At 42.3% G+C, this 18,128-nt stretch overlaps 3 protein-coding genes across 3 annotated transcripts in view; 1 reads left to right on the top strand and 2 right to left on the bottom strand.

Annotated features, from left to right (window-relative positions):
- selenon (selenoprotein N) overlaps positions 1–18,128 on the bottom strand; it is a 132,349-nt gene that overhangs the window by 52,142 nt on the left and 62,079 nt on the right. The gene's annotated exons all lie outside the window — the stretch shown is intronic.
- tonsl (tonsoku-like, DNA repair protein) lies at positions 180–10,227 on the top strand. The gene is made up of 28 exons (XM_079174240.1): positions 180–355; positions 438–533; positions 1,135–1,277; positions 1,439–1,622; positions 1,742–1,871; positions 2,018–2,189; positions 2,320–2,434; positions 2,528–2,679; positions 2,801–2,953; positions 3,054–3,179; positions 3,353–3,551; positions 3,661–3,716; positions 3,833–3,922; positions 4,130–4,202; positions 4,296–4,459; positions 4,692–4,815; positions 4,930–5,171; positions 5,520–6,006; positions 6,105–6,298; positions 6,585–6,691; positions 6,881–7,037; positions 7,132–7,210; positions 7,301–7,608; positions 7,857–8,028; positions 8,697–8,872; positions 9,028–9,101; positions 9,387–9,520; positions 9,725–10,227. Exons 1-28 carry the CDS (start codon positions 331–333, stop codon positions 9,922–9,924), a joined length of 4,332 nt encoding a protein of 1,443 aa, XP_079030366.1. The 5' UTR covers positions 180–330; the 3' UTR covers positions 9,925–10,227.
- Positions 11,045–12,671, bottom strand: gnly (granulysin). Its single transcript, XM_079174279.1, has 5 exons — positions 12,586–12,671; positions 12,418–12,503; positions 11,753–11,830; positions 11,501–11,655; positions 11,045–11,255 (listed from the first exon to the last, which is right to left on the bottom strand). The coding sequence occupies exons 1-5, from the start codon at positions 12,632–12,634 to the stop codon at positions 11,183–11,185; spliced, it is 441 nt and encodes a 146-aa protein (XP_079030405.1). The 5' UTR covers positions 12,635–12,671; the 3' UTR covers positions 11,045–11,182.

Raw genomic sequence — 18,128 nt, 5'->3', positions numbered from 1 at the left:
GCACACTGACTGAATACAGTGTCGTCATTGGCTCGCGCAATACTGGCGGGCCATTGTAAAGTTTACAGAGGACTGATAGCTGAAGTATAAAGATGTTTACTGACATGTTTTCCAGGTAGCGCTGTTTGATGACATGTTGAACACGATCGGATAAATACAATTACAACGAGGACATTAATTGACATGCAAACGCAAGTATAAGTAAAAATAAATTAAAAGAAAGTTGTTTTTAATTTGCCAGTTGGGTGTCACCCAGATAGCTAAGCTAATGCGGATGGCGTTGCGTTGTGGTTAGCTAACACAGCTTTTACCCATCAGTGCCGAATCAAGATGAGCTCCTCACGGGAGATAAAACGTAAGTCTTGATTAAGCACGTTTTTGCTTTGTTTGTTTACCATGTTGTTGTGGGATCTGCTCAATGTGGGATTTCTCTTTAGAGCTGCAGAAAGCAAAGAGCAAAGTGCAGAACAGCAACAATCTACGAGAGGAAGCAACCATCTGCAATCAGCTGGGAGAACTGCTGTCCAGGAGTGGTAAGTGGTTCATAATAGTCACAATATGCAATGTACTGTTGAATTAAGAAATGTACCACAGTAACAGGAATCTGTGCAGATTGCATTTATTATATATAATAAAGGCATAATGATGTGATGTAGACATAGAGTTTTGAAACAGAGTTGATAGCAGTGATGTGTCTAAATAATGCTGATTATACTTAGTATAAATGCTCATAAATACACATCAAGGTTATTTTACTAGACACAACTCCTAATTTACAAACTAAACGTCAATTTATTCACAATACCGTCACATAATATTGGCCATTCTGTTGAGTTTTAAGTTGTTTTCAATCAGCAGTTTTCTTATCTGCGTAAGCTTTATAGTCCTACACACCACTGTCTTCTTCTTCTGCTGCCTCTTAAATAATTAAACTGCTACTAGTAGTTTAATCAATTCAGTTGTCTTTTATTTTAGTCCTAATCAGTCTGCAATCATTTCTTGTGTCCCTATGCACTTATCACAAAAACCCAACATATAACGATTTCCAGTAATGTAAAGTGCAGCTCCGACATTACTGTGTCCTGTTCCTAATCTACTCATCCATCCTCCCTCCTGTTTTTTTGTGCATCTCAGGTGATTATGAGGCGGCCATCAGGGAGCACCAGCAGGAGTTGTCTCTCTCTGAGGTGCTAAACGATGTGATTGGACGAGCTGTGGCCCATCGTAAGATAGGAGAATGCTACGCAGAGATGGGAAACATTGAAGCTGCTCTGAAAGTGAGTAGATTGGTCTGCCTTATACAGAATGCCTTTTTGTGGCCATTAAACCAATACTTAAAACTATTTAGGTTAGTACTGCAGTGATACAAGCGTGCCGGCTCATATTAAAAGCGCTTCAAAAAAGCATTTAAGGGGTCGTTTGTATTTTTCTTCTTTAGCACCAGCGATGTCACCTGGACCTAGCTCGCTCTGTCAGAGATCATGCCGAGGAGCAAAGGGCCCTCGCCACTATTGGTCGAACCTACCTCTTCCGTTATGAATCGGACCAATCGAGGAACAGTTTGGAGCAAGCGGAGGAGGCCTTCAGGAAGAGCCTGGCCATCGTGGATGACCTTCTTGAAGGTCTGCACTGTTTTTATTTGCTTGTTTTTATCCTCAGGGTTTTTATGGAGCCTATCAAATGATCTAGCGCCCATAGTTTTTGTAACGTTTGTCTGTTCCAATGTTTTTCTTTCTTCCAGGGACTGTGCCAGAGCGAGAGATTAGAGAGATGAAGGCACGCCTCTTCCTCAATCTTGGTCTGGTCTGTGACCATCTAGGGGAACACAAACGTTGCAGCGAGTTTATCAGACGAAGTGTCTTCATTGCAGAGTAAGAACATCCGAAACGATAATAATGTAAAAATTGAAAAAAAAGTTTAATTTTTTCGCACTCTTCACTGACCGTGTACAACCATAAACCACAAGATTACCATAAACTATTGTTAATTCTGCTCTCTGCATTCTTGTCCTGTAAAGGAAGAGTCATCTGCTGGAGGATCTCTACCGTGCAAACTTTAACCTGGGCAACATTTACTTCCGTCACGGTCAGCAGTCTAATGCTGTGCGCTGCCTTCAACAGGCCAAAGAGTGTGCGAGGAAGATCAAAGACAAGTTCAGTGAGAGCGAGTGCTTTCACTGCATTGGCAAGGTACAAAAACCCAGTCGTGAGAAAGCTTTAGCAAAAATAGTCAAATTGCATTTTCAACCAAGCACCCATTTTCTTATTGTTGCGGCTGTACATTTTGTAACCAGTGCATCTGCATGACATTCATCCACAGGTGCAGCTGTCTCTGCCTGATTTTGTAGCAGCTAGACGATCTCTGAAGAAAGCCGTCTCTCTGGGTTCCCAGCAGCCACTGGACAGGCAAACAGTGAAGAAAGCTTTTAAATATGGTTTGTTTATCCCCTCTGTCTTGTCGATTATTTGTGTGTTTTTTTTTCACAAAGATAGCTGCGTTGATGTCGTGGTTTGTTTGAATTTTATAGCGGACCAGGGTTGTAAATTGGAGGAAGAGTTGGGGGAGGACCAGGGCAAAGGACTGAGCTCCCATCAGGCCGTGGGGCTGGCAGAGCAGCTGGGGGACCTTTACTGTAAGATCGGCTGCTACAGCAAAGCTCTGGATGCGTATCAAGCTCAGGTAAAGAACATTTTAGTGTTTACTTTAGCACCCAACATGGCTGCATTTGAACCTCTCCCCAGTCAAGTTTATTCACCGAATATAATGAGTTATGTTAAGTTGTGATTTCTATGTGTTGCAGTTAAAGGGCGCTGAAGTTTTGGGAAAGCCTGCGAGGGAGCTGGCTGTCATCCATGTGTCCCTGGCTGCGACCTACACAGACCTGAGGCAGCACAGCAAGGCAGTGGAGCACTACAGACAGGAGCTGGCCTTACGACAGGGCAGCGCTACTGAGGTATACATGTACTATACGTATATATATACTGTATATGTATCTTCATCCAACATTACTCTCTTTATTACGCACTTTAATCGCTTGTTTGTGTCTATATCAGGAGTATAGCACCTGGTTGAACATCGCAACAGCTCAGGAGGAGAGCGGCTGTGGCTTTGAGGAAGTAGACGGCAGCTACAGCGCGGCCTCACTCTGCGCTCAGAAGTCTGGCCAGACCAGACTACAGGTGAGCTGAAATGAGCAGCTGGAAGTTGGGAAGTCAAACTGGATTTGAAAGGCTGATACATACACAGTTGCCCTTTTAATAGCTGCCAATCCATATGCCATGTTTAAAGAATGATGCTTTCTAAAGGTTCTAAAAGCAGATACTGTGTGAAGACGCTCTCCTCTCGCCAACAGAAACGCGCGCTGAGGCTCTGGCTGGCGTCGCAGAGACGACACGCCTCGCCAAAGATTGACGACACGGAGGCGAGGCTGCGGGAGCTGTGTGCTGCTGAGGGCTGGAGTCCAGATGGGAGTGATGGTGAGGACGATGAAGAGGAGGAGATGGACAACAGTGAACCTCTGGATGACAGCGATGTCGTTCTCTCAGACTCAGGTAGAACTGGCATTCTGTCTCTCTAGACAAATTATACTATTTCCCAAAGTTATTATATGTTTCCGTTTTGTTTATGTGTGTCTCGTATGACTTTTCATGTGGTTTCTAGATGATGATTTGGAAGGCTATGACAAGATGGTGTCAGGAAGGAGGAAGACGGGAAGGGTGAGTGATTACATCCGTTGTCATTTTCCCCAGCAATCATCTGATCTTTGTATTATGTGTCCTCCCTCTTCAGTGTTTTACCATCTGCTCTTTTTGCATCTGTTTTCCTACTTCAGTGGAACAAGAGGAACGAGAAGGGCGAGACGACTCTGCACAGGGCTTGTATTGACGGAAACCTGAAGCAGGTCCAGTATCTGGTGGAACAGGTGAGAAAAACAACATTTGTAATTTTTGCTTCAAGAAATAATGCACTTTTGTTTTATGTTAAATGTGGCCCAAAAAGTTAAATTAAGACAAAACTGTCATCCAGACAAATGGCAGTTAAATCCTCAGTTAACAGTAAAATATCTTACCAAAAAAAGACAACCTGGATGGTGTGATGATTAGCGATGCTCTGCTTGTCTGTATGTCAGGGTCACCCAGTGAACCCAAGAGACTATTGTGGCTGGACTCCTCTTCATGAGGCCTGCAACCACGGCCACTATGGTAACTGATTTCATATTGACTTAATATAACCTGGTTTAAATGTTGCTTTTATAAAAAAAAATTAAAAAAAGAGCAACCCTTTCTCTCATGCAGACATTGTGGCTGTGCTTCTGGAGCACGGCGCTAACATTAATGATCCTGGTGGACCCTCATGTGATGGAGTGACACCTCTACACGACGCCCTCTCTTGTGGCAATTTCACAGTTGCAAGACTCTTGGTGGAACGAGGGGCTTCTGTCACCCAACGCAACTCTAAGGTGTGTGTGTGTGTGTGTGTGTGTGTGTTGTGATCCGAGCCTCTCTCTTGCTTGTTTTTGGTATTCCGGCCGTTCGCACGTGCGTGTGAGTCCCTGTTCGTGTGTCCTTCTGGGCGAAATAGTTGCCGCCCCTCTGCGTTGCGTTATTACCGCTGATAACGGGGTCCCAACCAACCAAACCTGTTCCGATGGGTCTTAACGTCTGTCTCATGCTTCCACCATCCTCTGTCAGGATCACACCGCCATGGACACCCTGCGCCATTGGCAGAGGACGTACAGCAGAGAGTTGGACAAGGACACCAAGCAGGAGTGCATCGCTACAGAGAGACTGCTAAGGAAGGCTCTTGCAGGGGGAGGTGAGGCCTTTGCATCATCGCAACAGTTTAGCCTCGGTTTGCCTTTTTAAAATATCCTTTCAGACACAGTTTTGTTTCCCCCCCCCCCCACCCACCTATCTCTGTCTAACACAGTGCCCGCTGCTCCGGCCCCAGCCAAGGCTTTTGAAGAGCTGCAGGACAGCCAGCTGTTTGATGCTGAGTTCTCCGAGCCGCTGCTGTCCTCTGAAAGGGGCTGTTCCTCCAGCCAAGACAGGCCCCGGACCAGCAGGAGCTCAGAGGTGAAGGCAGTACCTGCCAGCCCCAAACGGTGGAAGAGCAACGGCTCATCACAGCGGCACAGAGCCAGAGGAACAGAGGCTGCGGTCTTGTACGGGGTAATGTCTGCCAAATGCCTCTTTTATATGACGATAGAAATACTTAATACTATGATGTTTTTGTATCTGATTACGACCTGTCAGGAGACTTTATACAGCTTTTCAAACTAAAAGTTGTGCTACAAGAGGCTGTTTAATCCTGGAGTAACTGTCTGTATGTACTGAAAATAATTATCTGATATATAAATACATCCGTTTAGGCCATCAGAGGTGAAACAGGTATTAAATAGCATTCTATGTGAAAAAGTCTTGGATTAACTTGGTTGGCCCTGCAGAAACCCTGCTACTGAGACTGAATTCTTTAGATCTACAAGTACTGTTCGTGATTTGTATGTATGTCGTCCTTAGAATAACAGCAGCTCCTCAGAAGACAACGACTCTGACTGCCAGCTGAGTCCTCTCCATGCCGTCCGCCCTCGACGCAGTTTCCCAGCAGCCCCGAGTCAAAAGGAAGTCCCCGCAAACAGGGAAACCAACCCGATCCCCAACTCCGGTCTAGAAAGTCTCAGGGAGGCTCCCGCGCCATCTGTCTTTGCCCGAGAGGAGTACCACAGTGCCATTCGAGGCTTAGGCAGCGCCAAAACTCTTCTCCAGGGTCTGTCCCAGCCTCAGTTCTCCAGCACACCAGCTGTTTCATCCAGCAACAAATCAGCCCTGGTTCCCGAGGAGGAGTATCTGGCTGAAGACTGGCTGGAGGATGATTTGGGGGAAATCCAGCCGAAGAAGAAGAGGAGGCTTGGAGTGGATCAGAGTGAGCTGAGAGGGGAGGACGCAGCCGTGTCCTCATCTGCAAGAGGCCAAAACAGGCTCTTAAACTCTGACACAGCCTGCCGAGGTAATGACTTCACTCTTTTGTCTCATTTTATTTTCCTCTTCATTTCTTTGCTTATTTTTTACCGTCATTATGCTCCCCTTTTCTTTCATGTTCTGCAGTTCCTTCGTTCTCCAGCAGGAGTCTCTCTGTGAAAAAGAACAGCTCTCCGAAGCCTCACCAGGTCAAAATGACTCAGATGCCCGGGATGGTCAGGTTGGGCAGACGAGAGGTGAACAGGTCACACAGCCCCACAGTCACAGACGATGAGGACGTAAGACCCGAAACGCCACCACGGCCACAAACAATCATGCAGGTGAGAAAAGAAATCTCTGGATCAAACCCTGTGTTCTGATGAGTGAGAGATGGAGTCAGTTCCACTATAGAAAAATACAATTCACACGGAGTCAGGCAGACGGACAACACCTTCTGGACGAGAAGAAAAATCATCTTCAGCGTGGATCTAAACTGACCGTTTATTTTACATCGTAACTTTGCACGAGTCACAATGCACAGTTTCAGCATTTGCAGATTCTAATCTGGATCTGATTTCCAATCTTTTTTTGCGAATGTGTATGTTTTTATTTGTCCATTTATTTCAGCTTCCAGCTCAAAGTTTTGCTGCTCCCATGCCGAGATCACTGCCTCCACCGATCAGAATGAGGGTCAGAGTTCAGGAGGATGTTTTCCTCATCCCAGTTCCACAAAGGTGGGTGAATATGTAACTTTTTAATGAATAATAATACAAAATAAAGCAGTAAAGCGACGACATCACATAAAAGCCAGTCTGTAAAAATGGGTTTTAAGAAGTGATTTAAAAGACACCAGTAATGTATTTTTGCGGATTTAAAATGTTTGCCTGTTTTTTGATCCATATCCTCACTCCTCTGTGTTCCAGTGAGGCAGACTCCTGCACCGTGTCGTGGCTGTGTGAGCAGGCCGCTCAGCGTTATTACCAGAAATGTGGCCTCCTGCCTCGCCTCTCGCTGCAGAAGGAAGGTGCTCTGCTCTCCCCGCAGGACCTGCTGCTGGCCGTCCTACACACCAATGAAGAGGTAAGGCCAGTTTGAGGGCTGGCTTTAAGAAAGGTATCTTTTTAATATGACTTATTTTCATAGAAATATAAACGTGTGTTGTGTTCTGTTGTAGGTTCTGGCTGAAGTTTCCTCCTGGGATCTTCCTCCTCTCCCTCAGCGCTATAAGAAAGCCTGTAACAGCCTGGCAGTGGGTGAGCAACACACACAAATGCCCACAAACACAGACACACACACACATATTTTGATAACCCGTCCTGGAGCATCTGTTTGTCTCCCTGCAGATGAGAACAAGCGTGTCACCCGGCTGTGTGAGGTGCAGGACGGGAGCTCCTCTGTGTCGGTTTGCGGCCTCAGCTTGCCGGCCTCCTCCCTCAACCCGCTCCTTCGCGCCCTAAAACTGCAGGGCAGCCTCACCGAGCTGCATATTTCCGGCAACCGTCTCGATGACAACCTTCTTCCCGATCTGGTTGCCACTACAATCACCATGCCTCGGCTTCGCCTGTTGGACATTTCTGCCAACAGCATTACAGGGGAAGGGCTGGAGAAGGCAATAAATGCTTTAAAGGGACACAGTCATCCTGCGTTTCCGGTAAAGAGCCAGGCTGGATGAGTTTTTGTTTTGCTCACTCTTTTTACTCTTATCCTTGCAGATAGTTTCTGTTTTATTGTGCAGCGATTTTGCCTCCAACAAAGCACTGAAAAATTAAAATTTTTAAAAGTCCTGCAGCAATCTGTTCACAGCGAGATCTGTGGATTATAAACAGTAGTGGAAAGACGTGCTGCTGTTGGATTCAGTACTACCAACAAAATGCTGTTTGTGTTTGTTTCCTCGTACAGTGCCTGGAGGAGCTTGACCTCAGCATGAACCAGCTGGGGGACGGTGTGTCCGAGACCCTGTCCTGTCTGCTGTCCTGCTGCCCTCTGTTAGCCAAGCTGTCTCTGCAGGCCTGTGGCCTCACCGCCCGCTTCCTACAGCAGCATCGACTGCTGCTGGCCAACGCTCTGACAGGTGACGGTCTAAAGACTGTGTTGTGAATGAGTAACATTGTAGGGATAAGCCCAAAACACGTTACGTCCGATGGACGTATTTGATTCCGCGACCTGTTGTTAGTTTCGCATTTACGCCAATGCTTTCAAAGGTCCTCACCCGTCATGTTCCTGAAAATAACGTACACACACATCCGGACTTCCCCCATCTTCTTCTTCTATTGAGTTTTATGGGGATCGGCATCCATAAGTGTTGCATTACCGTCGTCTGCTGGTCTCTCCCTTGCCCCATCTATTCCAGCATTTGCATGGCATGTGTGAAAGAGGCTTAACAGGCAGAGTCAGAGTTTACTTAAACAGGCAGAGTCAGAGTTTACCAGGTTGCTTAATGGGATGGATATAGTTGTGTGTGCTTCAATAGGTTTTAAATTAGAGCTTGTAGTGTGTGATAAGCAGAATCCATAAAGCTCTCAACATGAGTGTCCTCTGTTAATCAAACCGTTTTTTTGAGAGATTTAATAATCAAGAAGTGTCGTGTTTTTTAATTTGCTAGAAATGACAAAGGCTGATATTATAGTATTATTCATGTACAAGGAACCACCATATAATCTCCTTCAGCTTGAAAGAAAGATGTTTTGGTTTATTTTTTATATATCGATAAATAGATTAATATCCTTTTTGATCTTTCAGGAACCGGCCACCTGAAATCAGTGTGTCTATCCCACAATGCACTGGGCTCCACTGGCTTTGAGCTAGTGTTAAAGACTCTGCCTCTCCACTGTCTCACACACCTGGACCTGTCTGCTGTCTGCAGGGGTCCGGCTGATTACCCGGCGCTGGAACACCTCAGCAAAATCCTGTCGCAGGTACACACACACACACACACACACTTAAATCACGTTCGGTACTCTGCACACAAACTATTTAATACACAGCCATCATTCATGTGTGGAACACTTGAGAGCTTTAAGTGTAACGTCGGTACAATACAATCAAATCAAATCATTGGTCTTTGTGCTAGGATGAGTGTTCACTGACCCACCTGAGTCTGGCAGCAAACGGGTTGACGGACAGCAGTGTAGCCACCTTGGCCAGGTGAGTGTGTGCCCCTGCATTTTTCTGTGAGGACATGCATAACTTTAATCATAATTACAGTGTAATCACGTTTTTGAAGTATGCTGCCAAAACGTCTGTGAACATGTGTTCAGAATTATGATTGGATTCATTTCATGCCTCGTACATTAACACAAAGCCAAAGGCCTCCTTTTCACTGTGAACTATCTTTAATTTAGGATTTCTGTGGTTTGGTCTGTCATCCTTTGTTTGCCTCTGTCTGCAATCATCAGTTTCTCTATTCAAGTTTTTGGTTTCTCCTCCCAGGTGCCTGCCTTCATGTCCGACTCTGGTGAGTCTGAACCTGTCAGGAAATCCGTCTGTTACCTCAGCAGCACTTTACAACGTCCTGATCTCACTCAGAGAGGCTTGTCGACCTCTGACCCTTCTAAACCTTCAAGGTACCAATGTGTATTTGTGTGTATTGAGCCTAACATGACCGCTACATATTTAAACTGGCAGGTTCAAAGGGGTTATTGAAGATTATAAAATGTGAATATTGTTCAAATTTAATTTGCTGGAAAACTAAATTAATTGTATTTTTTATTGTCCTTCTGTATCATAATTTGTGAGTTAATACGAGCTCCTTGTTGCGTCTCCCACAGGTTGTGAGGTGTCCGGCCCCTGGGACAGTGCAGGTCTGGATGGCTTGTCAGAGCTGGTCAAGGACCTCCGTCTTTGCTCTCAGGGACTCAACAAGCTGGACCGGCAGGCCTTAAAGCAGAGCTGGGACACGAGTCGGTCCCGTGGACACTTCATTGACCGAAACAGCAAGTGTCTGCTCTCTGCTGGCACCTCCTCGTGAAGAGGGGAAAAGTGAAATGTGTCGGAGACACAATGGCTGATCGTTAATCGCTGGATTTTGATCCATCTGAAAACATCAACACACAACTTGTATGATAAGGGTGCTATTCCGTAAAGGGTCTGCTCTGTTAGCAGCGATCGCTTGAGGCTGAGATCTTAAATCTTCGAAAGGAGCAAACTGCCAGTGACATGGCATCCACGGACATTCTGTGTGAATGGTTTATGTGTTTCTATTTTGTACTCCTTATTTATGTGTGTCTGTCAAAGTCTTAAGTTTGTTATGTTAGTGTGTTTGTGTCGTAACGCACCCACTGGATTGTATGATTTAAAATTTAAAAAAAACAATTAAAGTGACTCATGAGGCTTTTGTTTGTTCATCTCTATGAAGGGATTCTTTCTGGTTTATATAAATCCTGAACAGCAACACATTTAACTCATTTGTTTGACAATATCGAAAACCGATTGAACATAAAACCTGCTGTACCCTCACACACAACCCTGCTAAGTGTGTCATCTCATGGCTGGTGCAAAGTTTCAACACTGAACCTGTGGGAGAGGTGAGGATGACCTGCTGTTTGATGAGGCTAATGAGCTGTGATAGGACAGTGCTGTCCTCAAGACATTTGGCTCTTACATGTTCACCTGTATTCCGGCCTGTATGACCTATTTAACACCAACTTCAAGTATGTTTTTTGTTTCTCCTTTTCATTGCTTTGGTGCAGAGGAAGGTTAGTGGGCAATGGTTGCTTGTTTAAAAGCTACACACAGACTGGATGCCATAAGGTGCAGTTTAAATTCACCCCTCCCTTTTTTTTAATTTGCTGATGAAATAAAATGCATCTAGTGCTGAATGCATTTTACAGTTGCTATTGTTTGTAAAAGTGGAGTTCAAGTATAGAAACTATCTGAGAAGCTTCGCCACAAAAACACTAGAATTGTAGAACAAGAAGTTTCAAAGCCCAGTTTTTTTCTACATTTTCTCAAAACCATTCAGATGCATGCATTAAAATGTGACTTTTAACAAGGGTTAAGGGTGAAGATGTCTGGATTGACACAGTGTCTCGGCCGACAAAGAATATTCTTGAAAATTTGAAATGCAAACATTTATTGATCATCTGTGCACAGAAAGAGAAATAGACGTTACAGACATTGCAAAGTAGAAAGAACCCTGAAAGAGATTCTTGATCATATACTTTTTATGCGCGGAGTATCAGTCAAACAAATTAAGTGCATCTTAATTATTGTTCATGCATACGACATTAGCGATATTCATTAGTTTCAATTGATGACTCCTCGTCCATTGGATAAAAGAGGTCCAACAACTCCTTTGGCCTAAAGAGACACATCAGAAAAACAGGGAAAGATACAAAATGATTAAAATGTAACAATCAGTGGAGAAAAATGTATTGAAATGATTTACTTAAAGGCCTATTATGCTCATTTTCAGGGTTCAAAAAATAGCATTTATGAATTGTTGTAATAGCAGAATAATAATTATTGTGGAAGGGCTTTGTGAAGATACACTATATTTACATTATGTGGTTAGTTAATAATATAATGGCGGGCCAGTAACTCACTTGCAGGCTCCAGTGTTGACACAGATCGTCCTCACATCGTCCGTAGTAGTGAGCTCCTCAATTAATTCTGCGAGGTGTGTCTTCACAAATTTGTTGCACAGAGGTTTTAAGAGGCCAATTTCCTTGCAGATGGACTTCAACTTCAATGTCAGGCTCTGTGAGAGAAGAAGATGATCATTATTGTTCATAACACAAAGCACCAACTAGATCATCCTGCTCACTGAGCTGTCAGACTTTTAGACTGTATGTTACCTCTACAGTGGCATTCGGTCCGATGACTTTCTTCACCTTCTTTAAAGCCCACTTGCACGCCCAGCACACACCTGGAAGCTGCAGATGAAAGTGACACATACTTTGAATACTGAGCAAAGGGATGAGTCCTAAAAGTAATACTTTCAGTGATGGAAAAGTGTTACATAAGCAGTAAATACAAAAATAAATGGTTTCATTAGGGGCAATTTTAAGTGTTTGCAGATTATTTTTTACACTAACCCTCAGATTTATCTTGTGATCTATGGAGGGGCCTTAACAAGGTTGTGCACCACTGTACCAAAGTGTATGTAAAGTAATTAAAACTAGCTCCACCTTGACCAGCTACAACAGTAAAATACCACTTATGATGCATCAGTATTAACAATCCTATAATGACATTTCATACTTTGATTACATTCTGCTTCTGTATTTTGACTTGTTGCAGTGGTTCTTTTTCTTAAGCTAAACATCTGAGCACTTCCATCATCATTGATCATAAGTTTGAGAGAAGTCTGAGAAATACAGTCAGGGTTAAAGTTGGTTAACAGTTACACAGTCTACAGAGACATACCAAATAGGCAAGTGACGCTTTGTGGATCACATCAAATTTTGACATATTTGAAGATGAATGCAGACTAACGGAGTGTTTAAAACAGCCACATTACCTTGCCGGCATTCACGGAGATTTCCACTTCCACCTGCTTCTGATCATCAATGGTGACTTTGAAGCTTCTCCCGTGGACTGTCCAAACTGTGAAGAGACAAAGCAGACAATGGTGAAGAACACTTCACATGATAAAGACAATGTTACCATCAAAAAGACATCAGCTCACCTGAACATGTCACCAGAATGCACACAAGGAGGACTGAAGATGTTTCCATTGCTGGCAGTGAGCGGTGATCTCTGAGTGTGTGTGTGTGTGTGTGTGTGGTGATAGCACCTTTTATACACAACAGAGGTGAGAGGGGCTGCAGAACAACTCTCACGCAAGCCCCCGGAGACGGAAATTCAAATCACAACCAGCAGTTCGTGTCTAACTTTTAAGTGGTTTTGTTGAGACCACAATCACACGAAACCTTCTTCTCACCTCCCACTCATATAGACACATGTCTTCCAGTCAATGCACTCACTCTTTGGCATGAAAATACATTTTGTGCAGCACCCATAGAAGTGCGAAATGCCTGCTGTCAATCTGGGGGTCCCGCAAAATAACGTCTCTTGCGCTCACTGATTATATTTGTGAAAACGTGTTTTGCTGGCATTAGTACGCCTTTAAAATACATTTCAGTGGCGATTACAAGTGACAAACTATTTGTCTTGTGATTTTAGAAACCCCTCAAAATGTTGCTATTGAGGCTTTCAGGGGGTCTCGGTCCTCCAGAGACCCCCTGTATTTCACACACTGGTTGCACAACAATCTAATCTTTCATCTGTATGAAGACCAACATTTTTATTTCCAAACTGAACCAAAAAGGTCATTGAGCAGTTCATGTGTGTTGCCCGCCAACACATGATGTTGAGAATTTGACCATGAAAAACTTTTCAATATTTTGATTGATTTTCATTCTTCGTTTATTGTAATTTGTGACCTGCCAAGGGATTGCAGATGGTAACATTAATGTTTAATATTGTACATGGTTCCTTACAAATTACATTTTGAGCTTTGAGGTTTCCTAAAAGTCGACGGCCATCGTAACAGCTCTGTGAGGCTGTGATCACACATGCTTTGAGCATATGCTTCCATTCTTACTGTGACAAACGTGCTAACTTTAGCCTATTGTAGCATAAAGAAACCCATCCAGCATTCAAACTCATCCGAATGATGCAAGGCAAACACTAGAGATTATTGTGAGAAGGAACATGCTGTTTTGTAACATTATATCATTTAGTGTCCTAAAAACAAACTTTCATACAAGCTTGATTGTATTAAAATAATGAATTAATGAATGGAAATTAAATTAAAGGAATATTTCAAAATTCTGACTTTATTTATTTTGTGTTTAATCGTATAGACGGTTGCAGGTGGACTGGTATTTACACAGTCCATGTTAACTATGGAAGAGTCTCAAGGTTTTTCCGAATCCTGCGTATCTTTGTCATTTCATTCAAGAACATTTTGCAATTCTCCACTTTCCGGTGTTAATGCTAAACGTGCATTATTGTGTAATTTGTGTGTGGTTTTACTGTCAGTTGTGTTGCATGTGAAGACAGGTGCTTTTATTTGTCACACACTAAGATTTGCGGCCGCAATGGATAACATCTGTGAAAAAGAGGAACATTATACAGACCAACCCAGACAAGAGTATTTATTTTCTCACTATATTAGCTTTGTTGTGTTTCCTGTTGTTAAATATTGAGTTCTATAACAATATTGTGAGAACCATTATCACTAAAGAGTTGTACATTTTTATGCACCTACATCATTTTTCTTATATTTATATAAGAATAGACAATATGTTGAACAAAATGAAAGGTCAGACTTGTCGCTGGGTTTTTGCTGAAAAAGAAGATGTTCGTCAGGTTGTGTGTGTGTGTGTGTGTGTGTGTGTCACAGTTTCTCACCTCCTCTGTACCGAGGTTTGCTCTCTCCACTACATCATATTTCAAATGTGTGAGTGGAAAATTCTCCTCTTCAGTTTTGACCGTTAGAGACTTCCACAAATTAACAACCGCTGAAAGAAAAACAGTTTTCAATGAATGATGTCGCTTTTATTTGTAGAGAGCAGGAGAATAGCTCTGCACTCTGTTTCATCAGAGTTGTCTATATGGCTCTTTGAGTCATATTTTAAAATCTAATTCAGCACCAAGTACACCCAATCTCATAAATGGTTTCAAACTAGTAAATGTGTATTATTAACATGTGTAAAGTGCAGTCATTAGATGTTTTTTGGTAATGCTGCACATGAGACACTTTGGGAATGAGACATTTTTTATAACGGAAAAATCAATCATAATCACTAAAATCTCTGTTTCTCTTCCCCTTGAAATAATTGTGTGCATGTATTTGTTTTTCTACAAGACTAAACGACTTTACGGTGCTGCCAGTGATTTCCAAAAGTGTACCACAGTGTTCAAAGCCGACCACTGGCCTGTATTCATTATAATATATGCCTTATGAAATCAGCTGTCAGGGACTTGAAACTTGCAAACCGCACTGTGCAAACTGAGCTGCAACTGCAGAAGAATATTATTGAAAGACCACAGAAGCTCCAATATCAAGTGACCAGTTACGTTTCAACTCCTCTGCAAACACGCGACGGAGCATAAATTCAGCTTCATGTAACCTTGGTCCCACCGCAGCTGTGGAGCAGGTTAGGTGTTTTCTTCGCCCACATGTGCTATTAACAATTCATGGTTCCACTAAGTAAGAAAACAACATGGCATTAGAAAACTGCTGCAGTTCAGTTAACTTTGGAGGACCACACGTTGCTACTTGCTGTTTTGTCCACATGTGCAGCTGAGGGTTCCAGCTAAAATGTGAACAGGGGCATTTTCAGAATGGAGTTTGTTTTCTCTTTTAGTTTGCAGTTAAAAGTGAAACCACTAACAACTGTAAGTGTGTTTCTTCCTGTTTCACACTCAATCATAACACTCACAGTTAACCCATGCAGTCTTTCTTACTCACAATAAGAAAAATGTCATTGTTTAATTAAGTAGATAAATACGTATTGTGTGTCACTTTTTATATATAGAAACACCTGCTGAAATATCCTGCATTTTCCCTTTAACAGTTTAAAACTCTATGACATCATTGTTCCTATTATCAACGTATTTTGCACTATATTGACCAGGAATTAGTTTTTTTTTAACCGGCATTTATTGATTTTTTTCTTTTTGGGTGGGTCTTCTTGAGGGCATTGCAGCAAGCTGTAAAAAAAAACACATTACCACCTTATAAAGTTGTTATGTGTTGGCAAACAATTGCCTATTTAGCTACACATCAAGCATCCATGAAGCAACATTAGAGTTCATTTGGACTCTTGTTTCTGGCCACCTGACACATGTAAGTCTAATTCACTCTCTTTTAGCTCTGCTTTTGGTCTCTACCAACTCCAGAGGGAAACTTTAACTTCCAAATGCTGAACAATGTTCACTAGCTAGTGGCTATAGCTGTGTCTGTCTGCTGTGTGGTGCTGAGCAGGTGTACAGTGGGTTTTTAGAGTGTAAAACAGTAAAGTTGTGGGGCGTAGGCCTACAACCAAATCCATGAGATGGAAGATGCCATAATGCTCTGTAGAGTAGAGAGGAACTGCAGAATTGGGTGATAATAATCTGTGGGTCACTTAAATCCATTATTTGTATACAAATATTGATTATTGCAGTTTTAAGTTGAGCTTTTGCCGAGAGATAATTTGTCCTCGAGTCCTACTGTCATGGGACCAGAAGTGACAAAAGACAAAAATGACGTGGCGGGCCGGGTGTCAGGGGTGTAATTTCCAAAGTCACAGGTGTTACTTATTTTGTGTCTCACTAGTTCAGAGGCTGCTGCTCTTGTTCAACAAGCTCTCAGGCAGGGGTCACTAATAGGCGGTCCGGGTTCCGGACCCAGGCGCCGTTGTATCCGGACCCAGGACCGAAAACCGATTTTATTTTTGACGGAGCGCTTCTATTTTAACCGGCGAATCTTTTTCAGCCTTGTTCAGCGGTGCAAGACACACGCCGACCAATGCGTTGTAAATCACATCACGTGATGCAGCTCAGCCAATCAAAAATGGGTATTTTGACAAGTTTCCTGACCAGAGTATTTAATCATTAATGAACAGACTCTTATAGGTTAATTCTTCCCACGGGCAGTTTAAAGCCAGTGTGTCTCACATGTTCAGAGACCGTGAAAATAAACCTAAGAGCCCAGTATGATCAGAATCCTAACACATTAATTCACTGTCCTACAATGATGATGACAGAGAGGAATAGAGCAGAAACAAGTGGTTTATTTACCACAGATAAAGTCCATGCACACTAGTTTATCAGATCAAAAGGGTAAAATCAGCAAGGCTTACTCAACTGTGAGATGGTGAGATGATAAAGTGTCCTGAGATAAAGATAAGTCATAAAAGGAAACAGCACTTCACAGTTTTTTTTTTTAAAGTTTTGCATTGAGCAGAGAGCATGTGAGCAAATTACTTTGTACAAACCTGAATTAGTGAGACTGCAAAGCGTCTGAATGTGCAACAAAACAGATACAGTATAGTGACAAAACAAGCTCCACCTACTCCTTAGTTCTGTATAAACTGTTTCCATTTGGTTGATGGATTTTGATTCTTTTGTGTGTGGCACAAAACTTTTTAGAACTTTTTAGAAGATGAGAAAAATATAATATTGATTTTTGATTGACATCACTTCACACCTGAATGAACTGAATTGAAAGCTGCAGAGCAATTCAGTGAAATTCATTTTTCTGAAATGAATTACTTTATTTTAAGATGCAAATTTTTCAAAAGCTTTCTGTTATGTCAGTTATTCTTTAATCCAGCCCTTATTTTACTTGAAATGAGAACATGTATTTATGTATTTATATGTATTATTTATAATCCATCCAGTTACATTTGAAAACACAATAATAATTGTTCAAATATAATTGATGTGTACTTTCTTTATTTGATTTGACAGTTGTTGACCACACAGACACGTTGTTACTACTACTAGGCTTCTTGAATATATATACATATATATATATATATATATATATATATATATATATGTATATATATGGCACTAAATAGCGCAAGTTAGATATTATTGTAATGTTCCGGACCTTTGCCCGAGGAGATTTTCTCAATCCGGACCTTTTGTAATTTTAATTGAATACCCCTGCGCTCAGGTAACCGGATGTTGCCATTACTCTAATGAACCAACAAGTGGTGCTAGAGTCAAAGTCAAGTATGTGAGACCTGGGCCTGGGATTTGTCATTACACAGACATAGAACAGGAAAATGGGCAAACTCTGAAATAGCAAAGTGTCTGTGATTGTCTCAACTTCTATAGTTTTGCTGTGCCTCAAGAGACAATTTAAACATGCAAACAGTTGTTTAACGGAGCTGCTAAAGCCTCTGGAGTTTGAACCAGACTCTCTCGTGGTGGCATGCAGGGTGCAGACTGTGGTCAGGAGGTCTCGCAGATCAAAAGGGTAAAATCAGCAAGGCTTACTCAACTGTGAGATGGTGAGATGATAAAGTGTCCTGAGATAAAGATAAGTCATAAAAGGAAACAGCACTTCACAGTTTTTTTTTTTAAGGTTTTGCATTGAGCAGAGAGCATGTGAGCAAATTACTTTGTACAAACCTGAATTAGTGAGACTGCAAAGCGTCTGAATGTGCAACAAAACAGATACAGTATAGTGACAAAACAAGCTCCACCTACTCCTTTGTTCTGTAG

This window comes from Pholis gunnellus (genome assembly GCF_910591455.1).
Source record: "Pholis gunnellus genome assembly, chromosome: 15".
NCBI lineage: Eukaryota > Metazoa > Chordata > Actinopteri > Perciformes > Pholidae > Pholis > Pholis gunnellus.
Note: the sequence above shows the minus strand (reverse complement) of the source record. Positions and strands in the feature narration are given on the sequence as shown.